The 21,022-nt window shown below is 36.7% G+C and overlaps 1 protein-coding gene across 2 annotated transcripts in view; it reads left to right on the top strand.

Annotated features, from left to right (window-relative positions):
- Naxe (NAD(P)HX epimerase) overlaps positions 1-21,022 on the top strand; it is a 121,615-nt gene that overhangs the window by 78,332 nt on the left and 22,261 nt on the right. For both annotated transcript variants that reach the window (XM_090368841.1, XM_090368842.1), the window contains exon 2: positions 14,590-14,806. In XM_090368841.1, the coding sequence (XP_090224967.1) occupies positions 14,590-14,806 (217 nt within the window). The remainder of the gene's footprint in view (positions 1-14,589; positions 14,807-21,022) is intronic.

The following is a 21,022-nucleotide window of genomic DNA, read 5'->3' as shown; positions in this document are numbered from 1 at the left end:
CGTTGTTCATCTGGTCATTTAGCCGCTGGGCCCCTAATGGGACCCAACGTTGCCCCACTCCGCCCCGTGGAGGCAGACCAGGTACACTACTTAGTTATTTACTCTGGCAGGTCCTGCCACCTAATTTCCTGAGATTTCAGTGGCAAGGACCTATTAAAAAAAAAAAAAAAAAAAAACACGCTATAGATAGGGGTCAGCCAAAACAAAGGGAGTACTAGCTGGGCGATTTGATGTTGTTAAGTTTTTGGATGTAGGGCTCAAACAATTTGGGGTTGATTCAGACACTAGTTGTAAGTTAGAGAAGGGGAGGGAGACTGAAGACTGGATGGAAAAGACAGAGATACGGGGTACATAGGGAAGATGACCCCAAGTCAGTGGAGCAGGCCCATGCCCCACCAGAGTGAAAAAGAGGGGTGGCGAGGGGGGGGAGGACACCAGGGATGAACTCCCCCTCCCACCAGGGATGAACTCCCCCTCCCGCCAGGGAGTGGAGGCAAAGGACCACGCAAGGGAGCGTGGCTAGGGAGGCCTAAAGGCAGCAGCTGAGCTGTGCTGGTGAAGGTTCTGTCACTCCTGGGACGAAGGAAGAAAGGAGTGTTTTTTTTTTTTTTTTTTCCCTTCTCCTCAGAGGACTGTCATATCCAGGAAGTTTCTTACTTTGATCTTCAGTGGGTGGTGTTTGGGTGCCTAACCCGTCTAGCAGTGAAGACAGACTGCGCAAACTCGGTAAAGGCGGCATAGCGCTGCTCGTCCATTATAATCAGGTGCTCACAATTCCGGGGATTTCCTTGCATTTTAGTGGCAAACCTTAGCCGGAACTCGTCATATTCATGGCAATCGTACATCACGTGATCCCACGTTTCTTCATCCCCGCAGCGACACAGCGGATCTTCTTCAATGCCTAGGGATGTCAGCTTCGCTTTAAAGGGTCCGTGGCCTGTAAATAGAAATGTAGTATGGAGGCCTGGTGAGTACCAGGGAGGAGGCTTTGGACTGATGAGGTTCACAGAGGCAATGAACTTTTTGATTATCAATCCTTTGTTGGTGGTGTCCCATGTCTCTTGCCAGGTCCTGTACATAATTTCAGAGATTCTCTTCCTTTCCTGTTTGGGATTGTTATCAAGGTTAAGAGTGATGCCTGCTGTTTCGGTGGGAATACTCTTCTTCAATCGTTGATATAATCCTCTTCTTATTACCTCTAGGTGTAGGTAATAATAAGTTGATGTGGGCAGCTGAGAGCTTGATGGGCCCCTCAATTTAGTTTCTTCGAGGGCATCCACCCTGTCCTTCAAGCTCTCATATAGGCCCACAAGAACGCCGAGTTGTTGCCTGATATCGATACACTCCTTGCATCGCGCACACACAAAGACAACCCCCTTGGCAGTATCATGTCCCGTACCCGATTGCTCTGCAAACTAAGCCATAGCACTAAGCCTAAGCCACTGGATGCTAAGCCATAGCAGAGGCATATGGTCCAGATGGTTGGAGAAGGGAAGTTCGGAGTCAGGTAATACAACCCAACGATCTGTGCAAGAGAGACAAGACACGAGGATGAGAGAAGGCTGTATGACAGAATGCGGATGGAGTAAAATCATGAACCCAGTTTTGCTGCGTTGATGTTTAGTCCAAATTGGATTGGTATATGGCTGTTCCATTGAGGGTTATATTTGTCAGGAATTTTATTCAGCATAGATCAGTAAGTCTAGGTCATTTTGTACAAAGGATGTAATGATGGTAGTGAATCGGACCTGAGAGGACATATCCCCCCCCTTGCGAGACACTCACATGAACCACACACCAATGATTGCAACTGTTGGCAAAGAGCAAAATTCTTCCGTTGTAGAGAAAGGGCAGGCAAAATATTTCATCAAATGCAGAGGTGGTGTTATTATTATTATTATTATTATTATTAGCCATATGGTGCAAGGAAGCCTGAGGCTTATGCTGCACCAGCTAAAAAAAAAAAAAATTCTTTGAGAGAGAGAAGAAGAAGAAGAAGAAGAAGAAGAAGGGAATCACCAAGAAAGCAAGAAAGAAAAGAATGATGATATCCAGCTCAGGACCCTGGGTTTGCCAAGGCCATACTCACTAGATGTGAGCCACTGGGGATTGGAAAGAGGATGGATCTGTGGAGCACTTCTTGTGAGAGCTTCCAGGTCTTTTAAAACTTATTGCAAGTAGAAACCTGTATTGAGCCCTGAGGGCTTCCCCGGGTCTTCGAGAAGAGAGAGATAGTTATCCTTTTCGATGGAGCATATTTTGGTAGTGGTGTTGATTCAGCACACAGTTTTACATTTTTACATTTCCATTTGACATGACATGATTACCATATTCCCGTGCTGTGGACAAGAAAGCGATTCTGCTTCCTTTAGTAGTCTTCTCCCGCTTCACCTTCCTCTCATACTAGATGACCAACTTGAAATACGGGGTGTGTGTGTTCAGAGTCTGATTTGCATGTTATGCAGGTGGATAAACCCGTAATAACCCACGGGGGAAAAACACTACTCTCAGACTGTGATCGACTAACTCCATGATTGAAGAGGCCTAAAGAATTCTTCAGTTGCAGACTCCCCAAACGAGTGGGAGGAAGCAATGTACCGTACTGAAGAAACTGCCACGGAGTACACATCATCACTGAAGGGCCTATTTCACAAATTACCTAAGCAATTTTTGCATTTTTCGAACTCCTACTCCAGTCTGCCCCTTTAAAACTTCGTTAACAGGAGACCCTGCTTCCCATGTAACGAATTATTATTATTATTATTATTAGACACATGGTACAAGGAAGCCTGAGGCTTATGCTGTACCAGACAAGACAAAGAAAAACTTTCTGAGTTACCCAGAGAGAGAGAGAGAGAGAGTGTCAGAAATAGAAGGGAATCACCAAGGAAAAGAAGGATGATGGTATTCAGCTCAGGACCCTGGGTGTGCCAAGCCCATACTCACCCTGGGAAATAGTCCAGTATATATAGTCCAGTTATATATTTTATGAAAAACTCTGTTATGTAACTCATGCACTCCTTCAACCCATAACATTTCACGTAATTATCCTTCTCTCTTATGCGTTTGTGTATTAATTAGCATATCAATAAAGCTCTTGGAATTTTAATGAATACGTTGAAGTCATTACGAAACGCGACTGATGCGTTATTATTATTATTTTACACCATTGAATTGTTTGAAATACGGAAATGCTAGTGAGCAGTTACACCGCTTCAAATAGAATGCGAATTGTTTTCCCTTACATTGGTGAACGTTTATAAAATCGGTGCTATATCATGTTTTTGTTGATTAGGAATATGTGCCGGATATTAAAATTGTTTCATGTGTGTGATTATTAAGTTTCCTAGTCCATCGTAGATGTAAAATTCAGTTATGTTTCCAGTGTACGGAATTTGATGCCAGTGTATTAGTGTCAGACTTTCTGTCTATCAGTGCTTTGTACCGGTTCATGTATCGTTTGTCATCATACTATCTCCATGGTAACGCTGCCACCCCAATCCATTTAAAACGTAACCCAGTTTAGCTGTTACTTTAACGTGGAAATGAATTCATCTTCTTTTGTTTTCTTCGTGCCCGTTGGGACGGAAATTGCGACTACGCCGAAAGCGTTGTCAATGATTATGTGATAACATTCACTATGAGATGTCGGGAGTAGCAGTTTTATGTTTTGTTCAAGTTTATTCACAGCTGTTTCACATTACATTAGTGCAAATAGTGAATTAATATGTAAAAAGTGCATATATTTAGTTTCATTTTCATTCATTAAAATGGGATTCAATTAATTTGCTGAACATATAATTGCAGATTCTTCTGTACATATAAAACAGATGAAAATCAACAGATCTGTTCTACATGGACTAATGTTATTAGTGGATTCCCCCAGGGTTCGGGTGATGGGCCCATTGTTGTTTTATGTATTTATCAATGATATCGATGAAGGTATATCAGGCTTAATGCCCAAGTTTGCAGATGATAAAGGTTGGCAGGGTTGTTAATGACACTAAAGACAGTATGCTACTGCAACAGGACCTAACTTTTCTAGATTCTGTTGCAGTAGCATACTGTCTTTAGTGTCATTAACAACCCTGCCAACCTTTGTATCATCTGTAAACTTGGACATTAAGCCTAATATATAGATGGGCTGAGAGGTTGCAACTGAAGTTTAACATTGAAAAATGCAAAGTACTGCATATGGGTAGCAGTAACCCAAGAGAAATGTACCAACTATGTGATACTACACTCAGGGAGGTGGAGTATGAAAAAGACTGGGGGTATTTGTGCAGTCAGATATGAAGTTCTCTGAGCAGCTGCCAGACAGGTCATGGAGTTTGGTCAATGGTATATATGAACTTTGTTAGCAGAGACGGAGACAAAAATTATTAAGGGGTGATTATCCCCTTGTATAAGACAATGGTCAGGCCATACCTTGAGTACTGCATACAGGTCTGGAGGCCTCATTTTAGGAAGGATGTAGAATTGCTAGAACAAGTACAGAGAAGGGCAACAAGACTGGTGAAAGGAACAAAGGGGTTCTCTTACCAGGAGAGGCATAAATTCTGCAAGTTGCAGCATCTGGAGACTAGGCACTAGGGCTCACAATACCGGTCAAAATCTTAATACTGGTATATTTTTAATTTATGAAACTGGGATAATGGTATTAATACCAGTATTTCAAAAAAAAAACATTTTTCGCAATAAATTTTTATGACAATTAGGCACAATAAAATAAGGAAAAAACAAGTAATTACTTGAATTCACGTTTTAAATCAAACTTTTATTACAATAATAAATATTCTAGCAAAAATTATTAAACATACAGTTATTCTAAAAACATAAAAATAAGCATCCACACTACCTGTCCGAATAAAGTGAGCTCTTAAGAAACTCAATTATCGTTTGAACTGTTATCATTTAAACTGGATCTAATTTTGGTACATATTTAATTAGCGGCAGAAAACGTCCTTTTGGATTCTGTGCTGGTTGGTGCTTTGTACTGAGATAGTCGTAGACGAGTTGCAGTTTAACTCCCCCACCCCTTATTCCCTCATCTACAATGGCAATATACCCGTATTGACCTTCCACATACGGTGGTCACGGGCTCGAACCCCAGTCTAATCAAGAAGCGTGTGCTGCTCCTGGCTACGGAGCTGTCAGTTTCTCAAGAGCAATGACACAAATGTAAAACAAAAGTTATTTATCATACAAATCTACTTACAGTACATAACTGGTGTTCATTTACATCTAATCCATTAATTTTTCTTATTTGATCTGTTAATATATGGTATCATTTCCATAAAATTTCTCTCAATTAACAGTCTCAACTCTCTCTACAGCTTCAACACTATAAAAGGTAAAGAAGTGCAGCTATTATCAACCCACTGCAGGATGGAAGCCTCCTCAACAATTCATGCTGAGGGAAATGGACCATAATCTGCCACGCTGGTCCAGTGCGGGTTGGCAGATCGATTGTATTCAGCAGTCAGGGGCTTGAACCCCGGTCTATTCAAAGAGCGTGTGCTACTGCACTCCCACTCCTGACCACTTGGCTACGGAGGCCACTTCAACACTAAACTAATTCAATCTTAATCACTTCCTCATATTTCTCTTAATCACCAATATCAATTCTTTTCACAACAGCAATCCATAAGTTGCTAACTTAATGGTGCTCGCACCTTATTTATTTCCTTCTCATTAATTTATTGCAAGTTATAATCGCCCCTTGTACTACTTTTTTGTATGCAAGCTTATGTGCAAACCCAAGAGGGGTTTGCACATAAGTTTGCATATAAAAATGTGTGCAAATGCCAGAGGGGTTTGCACGCATTTACGTATCTCCCCCTATATAATTTAAACCTGACCCAATCAAGGTGTTATTCTCACTATTCTTCCTTTGGTGGGAAAAATAATCAAGTTTATCCCACACAACGAAACACTTTCATCTTTTACCTCTAGATCACCTGTTCACAATACCTTTTGAACTGCTCCATACGGACACCCTTTCCCAAAATGCACTAAATGTTGCTTGTCACATCCTCAAGTAGATGTGTAATAAAGGGATTAAACTATTGTTCAGAAGCTTTTAATTTTAACCCTTCTGTACCGGCCATATCATTGTTCACCATATTTCTTAATTGCACTACCAGGCTTACTCCCACTAATGGAAATATTTCCGTAATGATGTTTTCGTTATTCCTTAAGTGCTTTACTTCCACACACACTATACTTACAAAGAGAAATATATTTGTAAGATTTTGTTTTACAGTTTCATGACGTTTTCAGGTTTCCGTTGCTGTGTATAACAATCCCTCATTTACAAATTCAACAGTATTAATGATTTATTGTTGTCGATATTATAACCTTTATGTGAATAAATCATGGGTAATTATTTTTTAAATTAGTACCGAAAAACCGGTATTTTTGTTTCAATACCAGGATTTAAATACCGGAAAAAAATTACCGGGATTCCGGTATTCAGGAGCTCTCGGTATTGTAAGCCCTACTAGGCACCTGCGAAGTGAACTGATTGAGGTGTATAAGGCCTTGAATGGTTGGAGCAGGCTTAATGCTGATGAGATACTTCCGCTTGCTCAGACTGGGAACCCGAGTTAGCATAGATTCAATTTGAGGAAAGACAGTTGTAAAATAGATGTGTAGAAGTTTTTCTTTAGCCAGCGGGTAGTTGACTGTTGGAACAGACTTCCATCTGTTGTTGTGGAAGTTGATAGCTTAAATAAATTTAAGGCTGAACAAGATAAACATTTGGAGCGACTGGATTGGTGAGCAGGAAAGGTTTGTTTTTTTTGCTGATGCTGTATAAGCTTGCCTTGCTTTCTTGCATCATATTAGTATTAGTAATGACCGCATGGTGAAAGAAAGTCTATGGATTATGCTGCACCAGCCAAAAAGAAAAAAAAAAAAAAAATAAAATAATAATAAAAGAAAAGGAAATTAAACCTATCATTCTATGCACTTCTCTCACCCGAAGGTACTATCCAGATGACCTTTGAATTTCCCCAAACTGTAAGCCTCTATCACCCATGTAGGCAACTTATTCCAGTAATTTATAACTCACTGGCTAAAATAAAACTTCCTGCAGTCCAATCTAAACATTTCCTCCCGTAACTTGAATTTATGTCCCCTAGTTCTAGCATAATTTATAATCTTGAAAATTTCGTCCTCATTCAATTTACTGATGCCTCTCAGAGCCTTAAACACCTCAATCAAATCTCCTCCAAGGTGTCTAGTTTCCAAACTCTGCAATCCACATATTCGAAGTCTGTCTTCATAAGGATGACCTTTTGCCGTTCTCACTAGGCGAGTTACTTTTCTTTGAACCTTTTCAAGAATCTCGTCTTTCTTTAGGTGCGGTCTACTTGAACACAATATTCCACGTGTGGTCTAACAAAAGCCTTATATAATGGGATTATCACGTCCCTATCTCTACTTGCAAAAGTTAAATAGATCATCGATAGGACACCATGGGCCTTCCTTGCAACCTCTTTACAATGCTCAGAGAATTTCATGTCTGACTGTATCATAACACCCAAGTCCCTTTCCTCCAGTACTGGGTTTAGTTGAACTCCACCAAGTGAATAAGTTATTTTTGGATTACTGTTTCCCAGGTGTAATACCTTACAATTTGTTGGATTAAAGCATAGCTGCCATTTTTCTGACCATTCTTGAAGTCTATATAGGTCTCTCTGAAGAAGCTCAGCTTGACAGTGATCATTAACTACTCTACCAATTTTAACATCATCTGGAAATTTAGACATCACGCCCTCTATCCCTTCATCGATGTCGTTTATGAAAATTAAAAACAACAGTGGTCCTAATACTGATCCTTGGGGCACCCCACTTCTTACATCAACCCAATCTGAGGAATAGCCATTTATCACAACCCTCTGCCTCCTGCCCTGAAGCCATCCTGCTATCCATCTAAGGATTTTCCCAGTGATTCCAACCTGTTCCAGCTTATAAAGCAATTGCTCATGTGGGACCGAGTCAAAAGCTTTGCTGAAATCTAAATAAACAATGTTGAAATCATTCCCTAAATCGAGCTCGTGAGTGACTCTTTCAAAATAACAAACCAGATTTGTTAAACATGATTTTCCCTTTACAAAACCATGCTGAGTATCCTTGAGAATTTCAATTCGATCCAAATGATCCTGAATTCCACCCTTGATCATTGTCTCCATGATTTTCCCTGTCACTGAAGTCAGACTGACAGGTCAATAATTTCCCACTTCACTCTTAGAGCCACCCTTATGTATGGGAGATACATTGGCACTTTTCCAATCCAAGGGAATCTCCCCAGAGTCTAGTGATGCTTGCATAATTAGCCTCAATGGTTCAATGCACTCACTTGCCGCCTCCCTTAAGATTATAGGGTATATTCCATCAACTACAGGTGCCTTACTGGCCTGTAGGCTTGAAAGTTTTTTCATTAAATAATCTTGCGAAATTTCAATATCATTAATTACATATTTCTCAACTTCGCTCCCACAATTTCCCATTGCCACAAAAGGTTTTTCATTTGTAAATATTGATGCAAAATAACTGTTGAGTTCATCTGCAACGGCAGCTGGTGTATTTAATACTATCCCCTTTCTCTTACATAAAGGTCTGATCTGGTTTGTCCTGCTCTTCTCTTGGTATTTATATATGTGAAGAATTCCTTATCCCTCCTCTTTGCAGGCGCCTCCGTAGCCAGGTGGGCAGGAGCAGTAGTGCGTAGCACACGCTTCTTGATCAGACCGCGTTCGAGCCCATGACCACCAAATACGGAGGATGCGGAAAGGTCAGGAATGACCACCGCATATCCCCGGAGCAATATGGCCTTAGTTGCTAATGCTCCTAAAAAACTAAATAACAAAATAATCCCCTCTTTGCTCTGTCTGCTAGTGATTTCTCATAAACTACCTTTGCCTGTTGAACCTTTTCTGTGGCTCTATTTCAGATCATCTTGTAGCTGTTATAGGCTTCAGTACTTTTTATTGCTCTGTAACCTTTCCATGCCACATTTTTCTGCTCAAGTAATGTGGCAACTTCACTATTCATCCAACTTGGAACCCTCCTCGTGGAGTATTTTTTTAATGGTAAATACGCATTCAAGGGATCTGATTAATGTTTTAAAAGCATACCACAGTTCAATTGTATTCATTCTCTGTGCAATATCTACCCAGTTAATAGAGGCCATGTAGTACCTTAAGGCATCGTAATTTCCTTTTCTTAAATTAAAACCCATTCCTTTGCCTTTTACTACTGCTACTCTTAAATTAAAACCCATTCCTTTGCCTTTTACTACTGCTACCACTCTCATCATCATACACCTTAGAACTCCGTGGCTGACGAACAGGGCTGACAGTAAAGGAACCAGTAGCAAGAAGGGATTCCTTTACTGTCAGCCCTGTTATGTCATCTGATTCATGGGTGATGATGAGGTATAGGATATTCTTTTCTCTAGTACTTTCCCTGACATGTTGATACAAATAACAGTCATCTAGTTGATTTAAAAATTTTGTTCCCCATGTCGAGTTTCCTTCCCATTTACTCCAATGAATTAGAGGCAAATTTAAATCACCCATAATAAGACATTGACGCTTACTTGCCCATTCCATTTGCATGTAGAGGCTTTCGTCATAATCTTCACAATCACATGGTCTGTAGATTACTCCTACTCGCATTATACCTTTGTTTCCAACTATCTCCCACCATACAGATTCTATACTAGCACGTGAAACGTCTGAATCCAGGAAAGCTATCGTCGCACTCAGGCTGCTTCTGATAAGAAGCATTACCCCACCACCCCTTCTATCTACCCTATCCTTCCTAAATACATTATACAAGCCGTACTCAAACTCATCATCCCAATTTCCAGGTGGCACCACGTTTCCGTAAGCCCTATTATGTCCGTGTTACTTGTTTTAACCAGCAGTTCAAATTCACTCATTTTATTGACGACACTTCTAACATTACAAACAATTAAGACTTACTGTTCTTGTAAATTTAACAATCCTAACACAAACCTTGAAATTTTTTAGGCTCACTTCCCTGGCATTAGCTACCCACTCACTTGAAACGTTTCTGCCCCCAGAACATCTAGATAATATGTCCTGTTGGGGTAACAGATAAGAACTGTTGAGGTATGTGTAAGAGTTACTTTGACCAATATTATCAGATAAACACGTGTCAGTATTACCCACATTCCCTCTAACTAGCAGTTTCCCTGAACCTTTAAGGTATCCTCAATAATACTGGCAAAAACGTTTGCACCACTTTTGTTTAAGTGTATCCCGTCTCTTCAAAACAATTTCCTTCTACCTACAAGTGTGGGCCATGCTGATAGAAATTTCCCCCCTAAAGTCTTGCAGAGTCCTTCAAGTCTTGAGTTAATCCACAAGGCTTTTAACATATAATCCCTCCTATTGTGTCTTTGCAGAATTGCAGACACAGACATTGTGGCCTAGCTTGCGGCATTTCCTCAGCATGGTCTTGTATTTTTCCAACAAATCATCAGATCGTGTACGTTTAATGTCATTAGTCCCCACATGAATTATAATATTCTCTTTACCCCTCTTAAAATCTGACAATCTGTTGGTAACATCATTAATAGTTGCTCCCGGCAGACATATGCCTCAACTAATGCTAATATATATATTTATATACTGCTGTTATTTATATATTAAAATTGTGATGTTTAACAGAAATAACACCCTGTGTCTTAAATTTTACCATCAGTATTATCATAGATTAAGCATATCAGATTTTCACAGGTTTCTTATTAGTAAAATTTGACCATTAGCAAAAATTAAATTAAAAAAATGCTTTTAAACTTTATATACAGTTATAAATATTAGGTTATATATATATATATATATATATATATAAGGTGACCCAAAAAAGTACCTTTCCCATTTGAAATTAATAATTTTTTTTAATTTTAAAATTAAAAAAATATAATAAAAATAATTATTTTTATTATTTATGTGCTGCAGAAGACTATTTTTAAAACCTCTTGTCATAATAATCATCATTATTTTCACTTAATTTTTATTTTATTTAAACAAGTAATCTCTATTTTGATGTGATCCCCAATTCATGATTCATGTAATGGAGTATGCCATTTGTCTATACTGTTATTTCTTTTGAGACTCTATATTGTCTATTCATAAATATTAAGATTTTTTTTTTATCATTATTGCAAATATAAAGGCATGATGCACTCTCTCTCTCTCTCTCTCTCTCTCATCTTTCAGTAATATAGCAAGTTTTCTAAAAAACATTGTCATCTCCAGTTGTATTTCTCACATAAAATCTGTTTTTTTGTTGTGTAATGAATATTTCCATTTTTGTAATGTTTAACCAACAGAGTTCATAATATTTAACTGACACTTGCAACTTGCTTAACAATTCAGTAATGAAATATGAACATCTTTTCATTCTCTTTTGAGTAAGAAAAACCTTTCTGATTATTTTAATATTAAATAAAGTCATAAAAATAAATTTTTATTTCATTCTTGAATATTTACTGTAAGTGCACAAACTGCATTTATAAAGATGATGTGACAGAAACAGCAGTCATATCCTCATTAAATTTTATTTAATGAGTGTATCACTCCTTTAGATTAAAAAATGCTATTATTTTGTTGTTATTATTTATTGTTATTTGATTTTTTTTTTGGGAACATTAGAAACTAAGGCCATATTGCTCCGGGGTATGCGGTGGTCATTCTCTGACCTTTCCGCATCCTCCGTATTTGGTGGTTACGGGCTCGAACCCCAGTCTGATCAAGAAGTGTGTGCTACGCACTGCTGCTCCTGCCCACCTGGCTACGGAGGTGTCCCATTATTTTGCATATGCAAGCATATATGCATAATTGTGAATTTATCAGTAGTAAATTTGCTAATATCAGTACATGTGTATAAAAAGAATTAAAAATTTTAAAAATGTATATAATATTGAAATAATTATGTCATCCTTGTTATAAGAAGTTATTCTAAGCACACTGAGAAAGAAAGTAATTTTATTTTCATTATTAAGTGAAAGAATTAAATTTTGTTTTTTAAATAAATAATTTTTGAAGCAACAAAAGTACCTTTCATTAAAAATTAAGTTCACACAAATCTGCAGAGAATCATTCATTAATTTTTAGGTGCATTCACAAATGTGCAGAGCACCTGTTATATTCACCATGTCTGTCTTTTCCACATAAAATTTCATGAAAATGTGTCCACTGACAGATCTTCATGAAATTTTATATATGAGTGTTTTAGAAATATTTATCAAGTCATCCATCCATCAGTCTGCACGTAATAACTTGACTTGAAATGGATATTCATGAAATTTTATATTTGGCTCTTTTAAAAAGATTTGTCAGGCCATTCCAAATGTCATTAAAATAGGATTAATATAAACCAGCAATTACTATTTCTTTTTACCATACATATCATATATTGTAGCTTAAGCGCTGGATATTATGTTTGTTGCCATGCACAGCTTTGAGGAATGAATGGGTAATATGGCAGATGTGCAGAAACAAAGTGTTCATGGTTCACGTATAAAAGTTGTTTCTTTTTGCCCCTTTTTTTTTTTTTGTTAGAAATCCTGAATTATTACTGTTTGCTAACACCCATGAAATGTTGTGCACTATGTACATTGAACAACTTGTTATTTTATTTTATTTTTTTAAATCATAAAATCTTGAATTGTCACTGCACATAAATGGAAGTATATTTGGGCATTATTTGACAAAGAAATGTCAGTTTGGTGGCAGATTTTTAGGATATGTTCTATTAGTTTCTAGGAAGGTTTTGGGGTCATTTCATATTCAAAATATCTGTACCCCCCATAAAATTCTGTATTAGTTTGGGTGGTTGAGCATTACTTCAGAAGAAAATGTTAGATTAACACCAAATTTTCAGCATATATTTTTTTGGTTACTTTCCCACTGCATCCATCTCACTTCATAGCTACCCAACAGGTCATGAACGTTGTGTGGTGAGATTTTCATAAACATTCCTCGAGTACAGTATAGAAAATTTTTAGGCACATTATCTAATAATTGAAATGTAACACAATATCTACCTAACTTGTTAAAGTTAGGAGGAATATTTATTATTATTATTATTAGCCTTATGATGCAAGGAAGCTTGAAGCTTATGTTGCACCAGGCAAAAAAAAAAAAAAAATTCTGAATTGCCCTGAGAGAGAGATATAGAGAGAAGTAGAAGGGAATCACCAAGAAAAAGAAAGGCACCTCCGTAGCCAGGTGGGCAGAAGCAGCAGTGCATAGCACACGCTTCTTGATTAGACTGGGGTTCGAGCCTGTGACCACCAAATACAGAGGATGCAGAAAGGTCAGGGAATGACCACCGCATATCCCCGGAGCAATATGGCCTTAGTTGCTAATGCTCCTTAAAACTAAATAACAAACAACAAACAAGAAAAAGAAGAATGATTATATCCAGCTCAGGACCCTGGGTGTGCCAAGCCCATACTCACTAGATGTACTTTGATCCTCCATGACTAATGACAGCTCTTTCAAGTTATCTAAAACAAACAGATATTTCTCACATTGTTGCCACAAAATGAGAAACTGTAGTTTGACAACAGGTGGAATGAGAAATTTGTGTTAGCCCTACATAAATTAAGCTTTGAGAATTTGTGTTAAAATAATGAAATGATTTGATAGAAACAAACAGTTTCTTCTCCTTTATAATCTAGAGCAGGGGGTAGCTACTTATGCTTATTGCTAGCCACCTTCACAATCCACTATGGCCTGTGCAGTGATTCCAGGTGGATTGCAAATGCATAGTATTTTCATAAAAATGGTTGAATATTAATTGAGATTAATTTTACACCTTAATTAAGTGGACTGCAAATTTCAGGAAAAAATGAGTGGATTATGCTGTCCAAAAATCTACTCCAGTCTTGATCCAGAGGGTCAAGTAAGAGGAAGTTTTGTGCTCAGTCAATGCAGGCTAGACTCTTAGAAACCAAGAGGCTTTTGGCCTTACAAAAATTAATGCTCTTCTGATTATATAATTGTACATAACCCTTTTTGTCATCATGTAGAGCAGCATTTCCCAAACTGGGATCTGCAGACCCCGTGGGGGTCCATATACCAGTTCCAGGGAGTCCACAAAATGGACCCTCTGGAACCGGTCAAATTATTTGTATAGCAAATTGATGATAAATGCAGTTAATGTTCCTTATTTTTGCAAAAATAAGAATAAAGTTGAGTTGTTTTAAACATAAAACTTTGAATTTTCTTTTCAGAAAACCCAGTGTTCATACACAGAGAAACATATGCATATATATAGGGGTCCACAAACTTTTTTTGATTTTTGAAGGGGCCTGTAAACATTTTTCGGTTTTTGAATGGATCTGTAGATCTCAGTAGTTTGGGAACCACTGATGTAGAGGATTAAGCAGAAAGATACAAAACAAAACATAGGTTGATAATATCTAAGAAACATTGGCACTGTACTAGCATTAAATGTTGATTTGTATAAACTTAACTAAGGCATCTTATCTAAATATACAACTTTATATATAGTTAAAGATTATTTATTTTTCTTATGTAGCCAAGAAGAAGCAGTCAAGATAGATGAAGAGCTCTTCAATGAGTATGCTTACAGTGTTGATCAGCTGATGGAATTAGCAGGTTTGAGTGTAGCTACGTCTGTTGCAAAAACATATCCAAGGTCTAACATGACGAAAGGAGGAACCATTTTAGTGTGTTGTGGCCCTGGTAACAATGGAGGTGATGGACTTGTTTGTGCAAGACATTTAAAATTATTTGTAAGGAATTTTTATATCTTTCAGTATTTTTTTTGCAATTTGTGTGATTAATGGGCTCTCTTTTACTGTAGAAATTATAAATATAAGATATTTATAATTTCAAATTGAGGCAGTCCTAGGATGAATTTTAGTCATGCTTTTCAGTTTGTATCTTCACTGATATAATGCTGTTGTTTTTTTCTGGAATCCCCTTCCCAATCATGGCTTTGTTTCAATAATACACATATTCAAATCTGTGATGAGCCCAGATGTTTAGGCATTGAAGAGCAATAAAAATACACAAACAACAAGCAAAATAAGAATTCAGATTAGGCTCTAAAACTCCAGAAAAGGTATTTATGGCACTTTAGTGTAATAGTGTATATGAGACAGTACATTATATTTTGGTTAAGAACCAATTATTAATACCTGAAAATATTATACAAAAATATTATTGCAGCATCACATGAGAGAGACAGAGAGAATTATTCTTTCTCTTCAACTGAGACAACTGGATCACTTGAAACACTGTATATTTTCTTATATAATGTGACCCTTATTGTCTGAAGCACAACCGATTTCAGTCATGATACCAGTAAATACATGCAATGATTTCACCAAAGCCTCATCCCTTTTTTTAAGTGATATTACGGCATCTGGTAATTTGAAAAGTGAGCAACAACCAATAAGAGATCCAAATATAAGAAAGGCAGAAGGTCAAAACACAGGGATTGCAGTTATTTATGTTTACACTAACACTGTTGCTTACAAAAGATTTAGAAATTTCACATCATTGAAACATCACCAAATGCTAGCTGGGATAACTTTGTCTCTTTGGATTTACTTTTTAAGCAGCAGTTATTTCATGATGCATATTGAAAACACAACTTCATCCAAACCTTGAGAATGCTTTTCTCATATCAAAAGTTTTTGTATTAAACTGCAGTAACAATCCATGCCTCCCTAGACAGAGTAGATTGTCAAGTCAATGTTAAATACAGATGAGATATCCTTGAATGACAGCATAATGGTGTTTTTCAAATGCAGTTCCCCAAAGATGCGAGGAAACTTTCAGATTCAATTCCCTGAAGAAGTGATGGAGCTTTCACAAAAATTTGTCATTGGACACTAATAAGCTGACATAAAAAAATAAACTGCTTACCTTCTCTGGAACTCTGAAGTGCATGTACTAAACAAGTCATGAAGTAGTGAAGGAAAAATAATTTTAAGAGCTCTTGCTGCTTTATTCGTGTAAGGAGCTATATTGATCAGAAACAGCAGAATGTTGTTGTGCTTAATTATATCTAACCCAGAAAACATGGAAATATAAAGAAATAAAAAGAGCACTTGTAAAAAAGTTGAGTGAGAGTTGAGCTATTTTCTATTTCAAGTATTTTGGATAGAAGTAAATACAGTTTTGAGAGATCAGTGGCTTCGGTGATTCCAGTGATTGGACCAGAACCACAGAAGTAGTATATGTTTGGTTTTCTCATCACTAGAAATCCAAATTTTTCCTGGAAACCTCATACCTAGTCTTCTGAAAAACATGAGTGTAACATGTGTCCGTATAATTTTTTTTCTTATTGTACACTCATTCGAAGCACGTCACTTTGTATTTTCATAAAATATTCTCGAAAAGAGTTGTTTTCCACTTTCCACAGAAGAATGCTGGCATCTTGAAATCTTGACATAAAAAAAAAAAAAAAAAAAAAAAAAAGACAGACAGACTGCTGGAAGCTACAGAATACATAGTAAGTGAGCACATCTTGTCGTCATTCTTCTGAGTTGCAGCTGCCTCTGTATAGAAGTCTGTAAACATTGAGAAACAAAACAAAGAATGAATTTCTTTGAAATTAAACAAATGAAAGGAATAAACATAAGTAATAAAATTCTTACTAGAATTCAGTGTCGTTTTTCTATACTTTACAAAATCACGCTATAGATAATGTGTCACTGATTTAAATATCTGGTTTAAATACTCTGCTCACTTTTTTGGTATTCTGATTTTCCATGAAAACAGGTGACTGGTTAAGTAAAGAGTGCTGGACAAATGTAACAAGAGTGGTCAAGTCAGCTTGACATTGAATTGCACGTTGCTCATGGCATCAACCATGTGGTGTGAAATACCACATGGGTGATGTGGTATTTCACATTGAAACATCACCAAATGCTAGCTGGGATAACTTTGTCTCTTTGGATTTACTTTTTAGCAGCAGTTATTTCATGATGCATATTGAAAACACAACTTCATCCAAACCTTGAGAATGCCTTTCTCATATCAAAAGTTTTTGTATTAAACTGCAGTAACAATTCATGCCTCCCTAGAAAGAGTAGATTGTCTAGGGAGTAGTAGATTTATTAATAAATTAATAAATACTAATAAATACATAAATAGTGGGGAAGAATGTAGAATTTATATAGTATTCACCATACTTTTCATGCTAGTGACAATAAATGTAACATAAAGAAGGCTTTCCTGTTTTCTACATTCACTATATACAGTATTAAAAACTGCTTTCCAAAACCTCAGAAAAGTATCTGAGAAACACACTTTATCAATCAAGTGAAAAATAGATAGATTTCTCTTATAAAAATATATCAGTATAATCAGAAAACAGTTATAGACAATAAAATATTAGAACAAGTAAAACATTTTTAATATCTAGGATGTGTTCATATCTTATTCGACATATGATGTCGAATAAGATATGAACTAGAAATTGGTGAAATTTGAAAATATATGTGGAACAATAAAAAGTACTTTGGCTAAGAAAACAAGGAAAGAAACACAATTGAAATTTTACAAAGTAATGGCAATACCAACACTTCTTTATGGTTCTGAAACATGGATACCAAAACAAAGAGACATTAATAGAATACAAGCTGCAGAAATGAAATTTTTAAGATATATTAAAGGATGTACAAAATTAGATAAAATACCAAACGTAAATATTAGAAAGGAATTAAAGATATACTCAGTTAATGGAAAAATTATAGAATATAGACAAAGTTGGAAAGAACATGTAGAAAGAATGGAAGATAATAGATTCCCTAAATTAGCTTACACATATAGAGGAAAAAGAGACAGAGGAAGACCGAAGAAAAGATGGGCAGACCTCTTTGAGATCGGAACAGGTGGATCGCCTAATCTGTGAAGGAAGACAAGACAATAATCAGAAAACAATGATTTGTGTGTTTATTAACATAATTAATGTCTTAATTTTGTTTCTGCTTGGAGGTTTCCCTGGAAAATCGACGTTAATTCAAATACATGAGGGAAAAATATGTAAAATAATGGAGGAAAGGCACTTCATGACCTAAAAGGCATTATAAGTGTAAATTCATTTATTCTGGTAGAGTTGTAAATTACCTTCCAATAGGTGCAAAAATTAGAACATTTTATGAATACTATAGAATACAAGTTTAACCTGATGCAAGTGGGTGAAGGATGCATTTGACTTCCCCTAAAATTCTGCCAAGATGATTTTAATACACTTGGATTGATACATTTTAGAGATGGGAGAGAATGCTGAAGAATAGTAACATTATTTCTGCTTCATATTTTTATCATTAATTCTGTGCTTTTTTTGCAAAAAAAAAAAAATATTTTTTTAACCTATGCTCATCTTAGACCCAAAGGTAAATGGAAATATCCTGTTGTCTTGTAAAATTAGAAAACCTGATGTGAAATGAACAAATTGTTTCTTTTTTCGAAACCTACTATATGCATAATTAAGAACAAAAATTAAACTTTTGTAGAATTTTGTAGATTTCTTAGAAGACTGCTTTCTACAACAGCATGCTAATTAGTGAGGCAACAAGAGGAAGCAATACTCTTGATTTGGTTATCAGCAATGATTCTACATGCATTAAAAATCTGCAGGTAAAACACCCACTGGGTGGCAGCAATCACAGTGTATTAAAGTGGAATTTAATTAAAGACATAACTAAAGGAAAAGGTTTTTGCTTTCATAAGGGTGGTCTCAGACAGTTTTTAAATTCTAATTCTATGCATTGGGACCAACTAATGATGTTAGCAACAGCAAATTCAAAGTGGGAAGCATTCAGCGAAGTAATCATAGAAGCTACTAGGCTTTTTATACCAACAAAGAAATGCTGTTCAAGGCATAGACCTAAATGGATGTCAGATGAGCTAATGAGACACATGGTAGAGAAGAAAAGTGCACGGGATGCATATAAATTATCCAGTGATACAGAAGCCTGTGGTAGATATAAATCTGTAATTAAGTCATAAAGGAGGTTAGGCAAGCTAAGGCAGATTATGAGTAGTCTCTGGGGTGAAGGCAAAGGAAGCCTGCACGAGAAGCACGCAAAAGTTTGATGAAATTTACCGGTAAAAGTATTTTGTCGTAACGGCATTTGTATTGTTGCTTGCTCGGTAAACAGACGGTTGGTGTTATCAGTCAGGAGTAGAAATTGAATCCCATGGGAGATTGAAACCCTCCCAAAGTGGAGGGGTAACCTGACCTTTTTTCTTTAGAATCAGTGGTGGATTAGTGGATAAATTTGTTTATTAAGAAAAAAAAAAGGGCAAAGGAAGCCCACACGAGAAGCACAGCAAACTTCGAAAATGTTTGCTGGTGAAACTATGTTACGAACATTTTTTACGACGCCAGAACTTCCAATATGACTCTGTTCGTGATTCAATTAGTTAATTCAATTAGTGATTCTAAAGAAAAAAAGGTCAGGTTACCCCCTCCTCCTCAGGAGGGTTTCAAGCTCCCATGGGATTCAACTTCTACTCCAGACCGATAACACCCACCATCTGTTTACCAAGTGAGCAACAATACAAATGCCGTTATGGCAAAGTACTTTTACTGGTAAATTTCATTGAACTTTTGCATGCTTCTCGTGCAGGCTTTCTTTACCTTAGCCGTCTCTGGTGAAGAATGCCAAGAAGAGCAGCAAACACTTCTGTGTTTATACTAACAGTAGAAGGGTTGAATCACATTGGGCCACTTCATGTCAATGGATTAACCATTGACCCTGCTCGAGTTGCTGACAAATTGAATAGATATTTTTCATTTACATTCACATATGAAGAATTCTTTATGGGAGATGTCAGAAGTTTATCAACTCCAATGGGGAGCTAAATGACTTTGTGATAACTGAAAGGAAAGTGGAAGAGAAATTGTTGAAGCTGAACATAAAAAAGACACCTGGAGAGGATGGAATTTATGCAACCATATTAAGGGAGGCAGCAAAGGAGGTGAGCAAACTCTTAGCCATAATTTTGAGAGCATCCTTGGATTCAGGAGAGGTCCCTATGGACTGGAGATGTGCAAATGTATCCTCAATTCAATAAGGGGGATCATAAGGTGACATGAGTAATTACAGACCTGTCAGCCAGAGGTGTATTGCTAAAAAAAAATAGTACCGGAACACCCATCGGTTAACTACAAATAGTTACCTACATCTTTTTCATTTGCAAAAATAAATAAGTCAAAGATTAGAATATTTGCTCAGTATTTATTTATAACTATTAAATAAAAATTTCAAAAGTAACAACAAAAAATTTAAAAAAATCAGAAAAGAAAAAAAAGGAAAACAAAAACTCCAAAATAATAGAAAAAATACTGTTCAGAAGAATCATAGAAATTCCCATACAGGATTGATTATGTATTCTTGTGTGACTGCCCTTTTTGTTTGTTGGTCAACAGCAGAACGATTAGACCGCAACCAAGTTTGGACATAAAAATTTGGATTTCATAATTCTATGGTGAACCATGTAGTTTAATAAACAACAAACATTTAGAAAAAAGTACTGGAATGTTGTTCCAGCCCGAATACACCACTGCAATATCTGTTTCAGGAAAAGTAATGGAGTCACTGGTTAAGGAAGTGATGACGGACCATCTGGACAGGAATGCAATTATACTGCAGTCATAGCATGGATTTATTAAGGAGCGGTCTTGTCTAACCAATCTGGTAGGTAACTATGAAGCAGTGACTAAGGAACTGGATGTAAAAAATAATTTTGGTATCATATGCTTAGATTTCAGAAAGGCTTTTGTTACTGTTGCACATTAAAGATTGCTGTACAAACTGGAGCAATGTGGAATTAAGGGAAAGTTACTGCTATAGATAAAATGATGGTTAAGTGGAAGAAGACAGAGAGTGGTTATCAATGGGCACTGCTCTTCTTGAACTAATGTTATCAGTGGAGTTCCCCAGGGTTCAGTGCTGGGCCCATTGTTGTTTTCAGTACTTATTAAC

This window comes from Mastigoproctus giganteus, chromosome 2, assembly GCF_048544385.1.
Source record: "Mastigoproctus giganteus isolate SK-2022 chromosome 2, ASM4854438v1, whole genome shotgun sequence".
Taxonomy (NCBI): Eukaryota; Metazoa; Arthropoda; class Arachnida; order Uropygi; family Thelyphonidae; genus Mastigoproctus; species Mastigoproctus giganteus.
The sequence above is the reverse complement of the archived record's forward strand: the minus strand, read 5'-3'. Positions and strand labels throughout refer to the sequence as shown.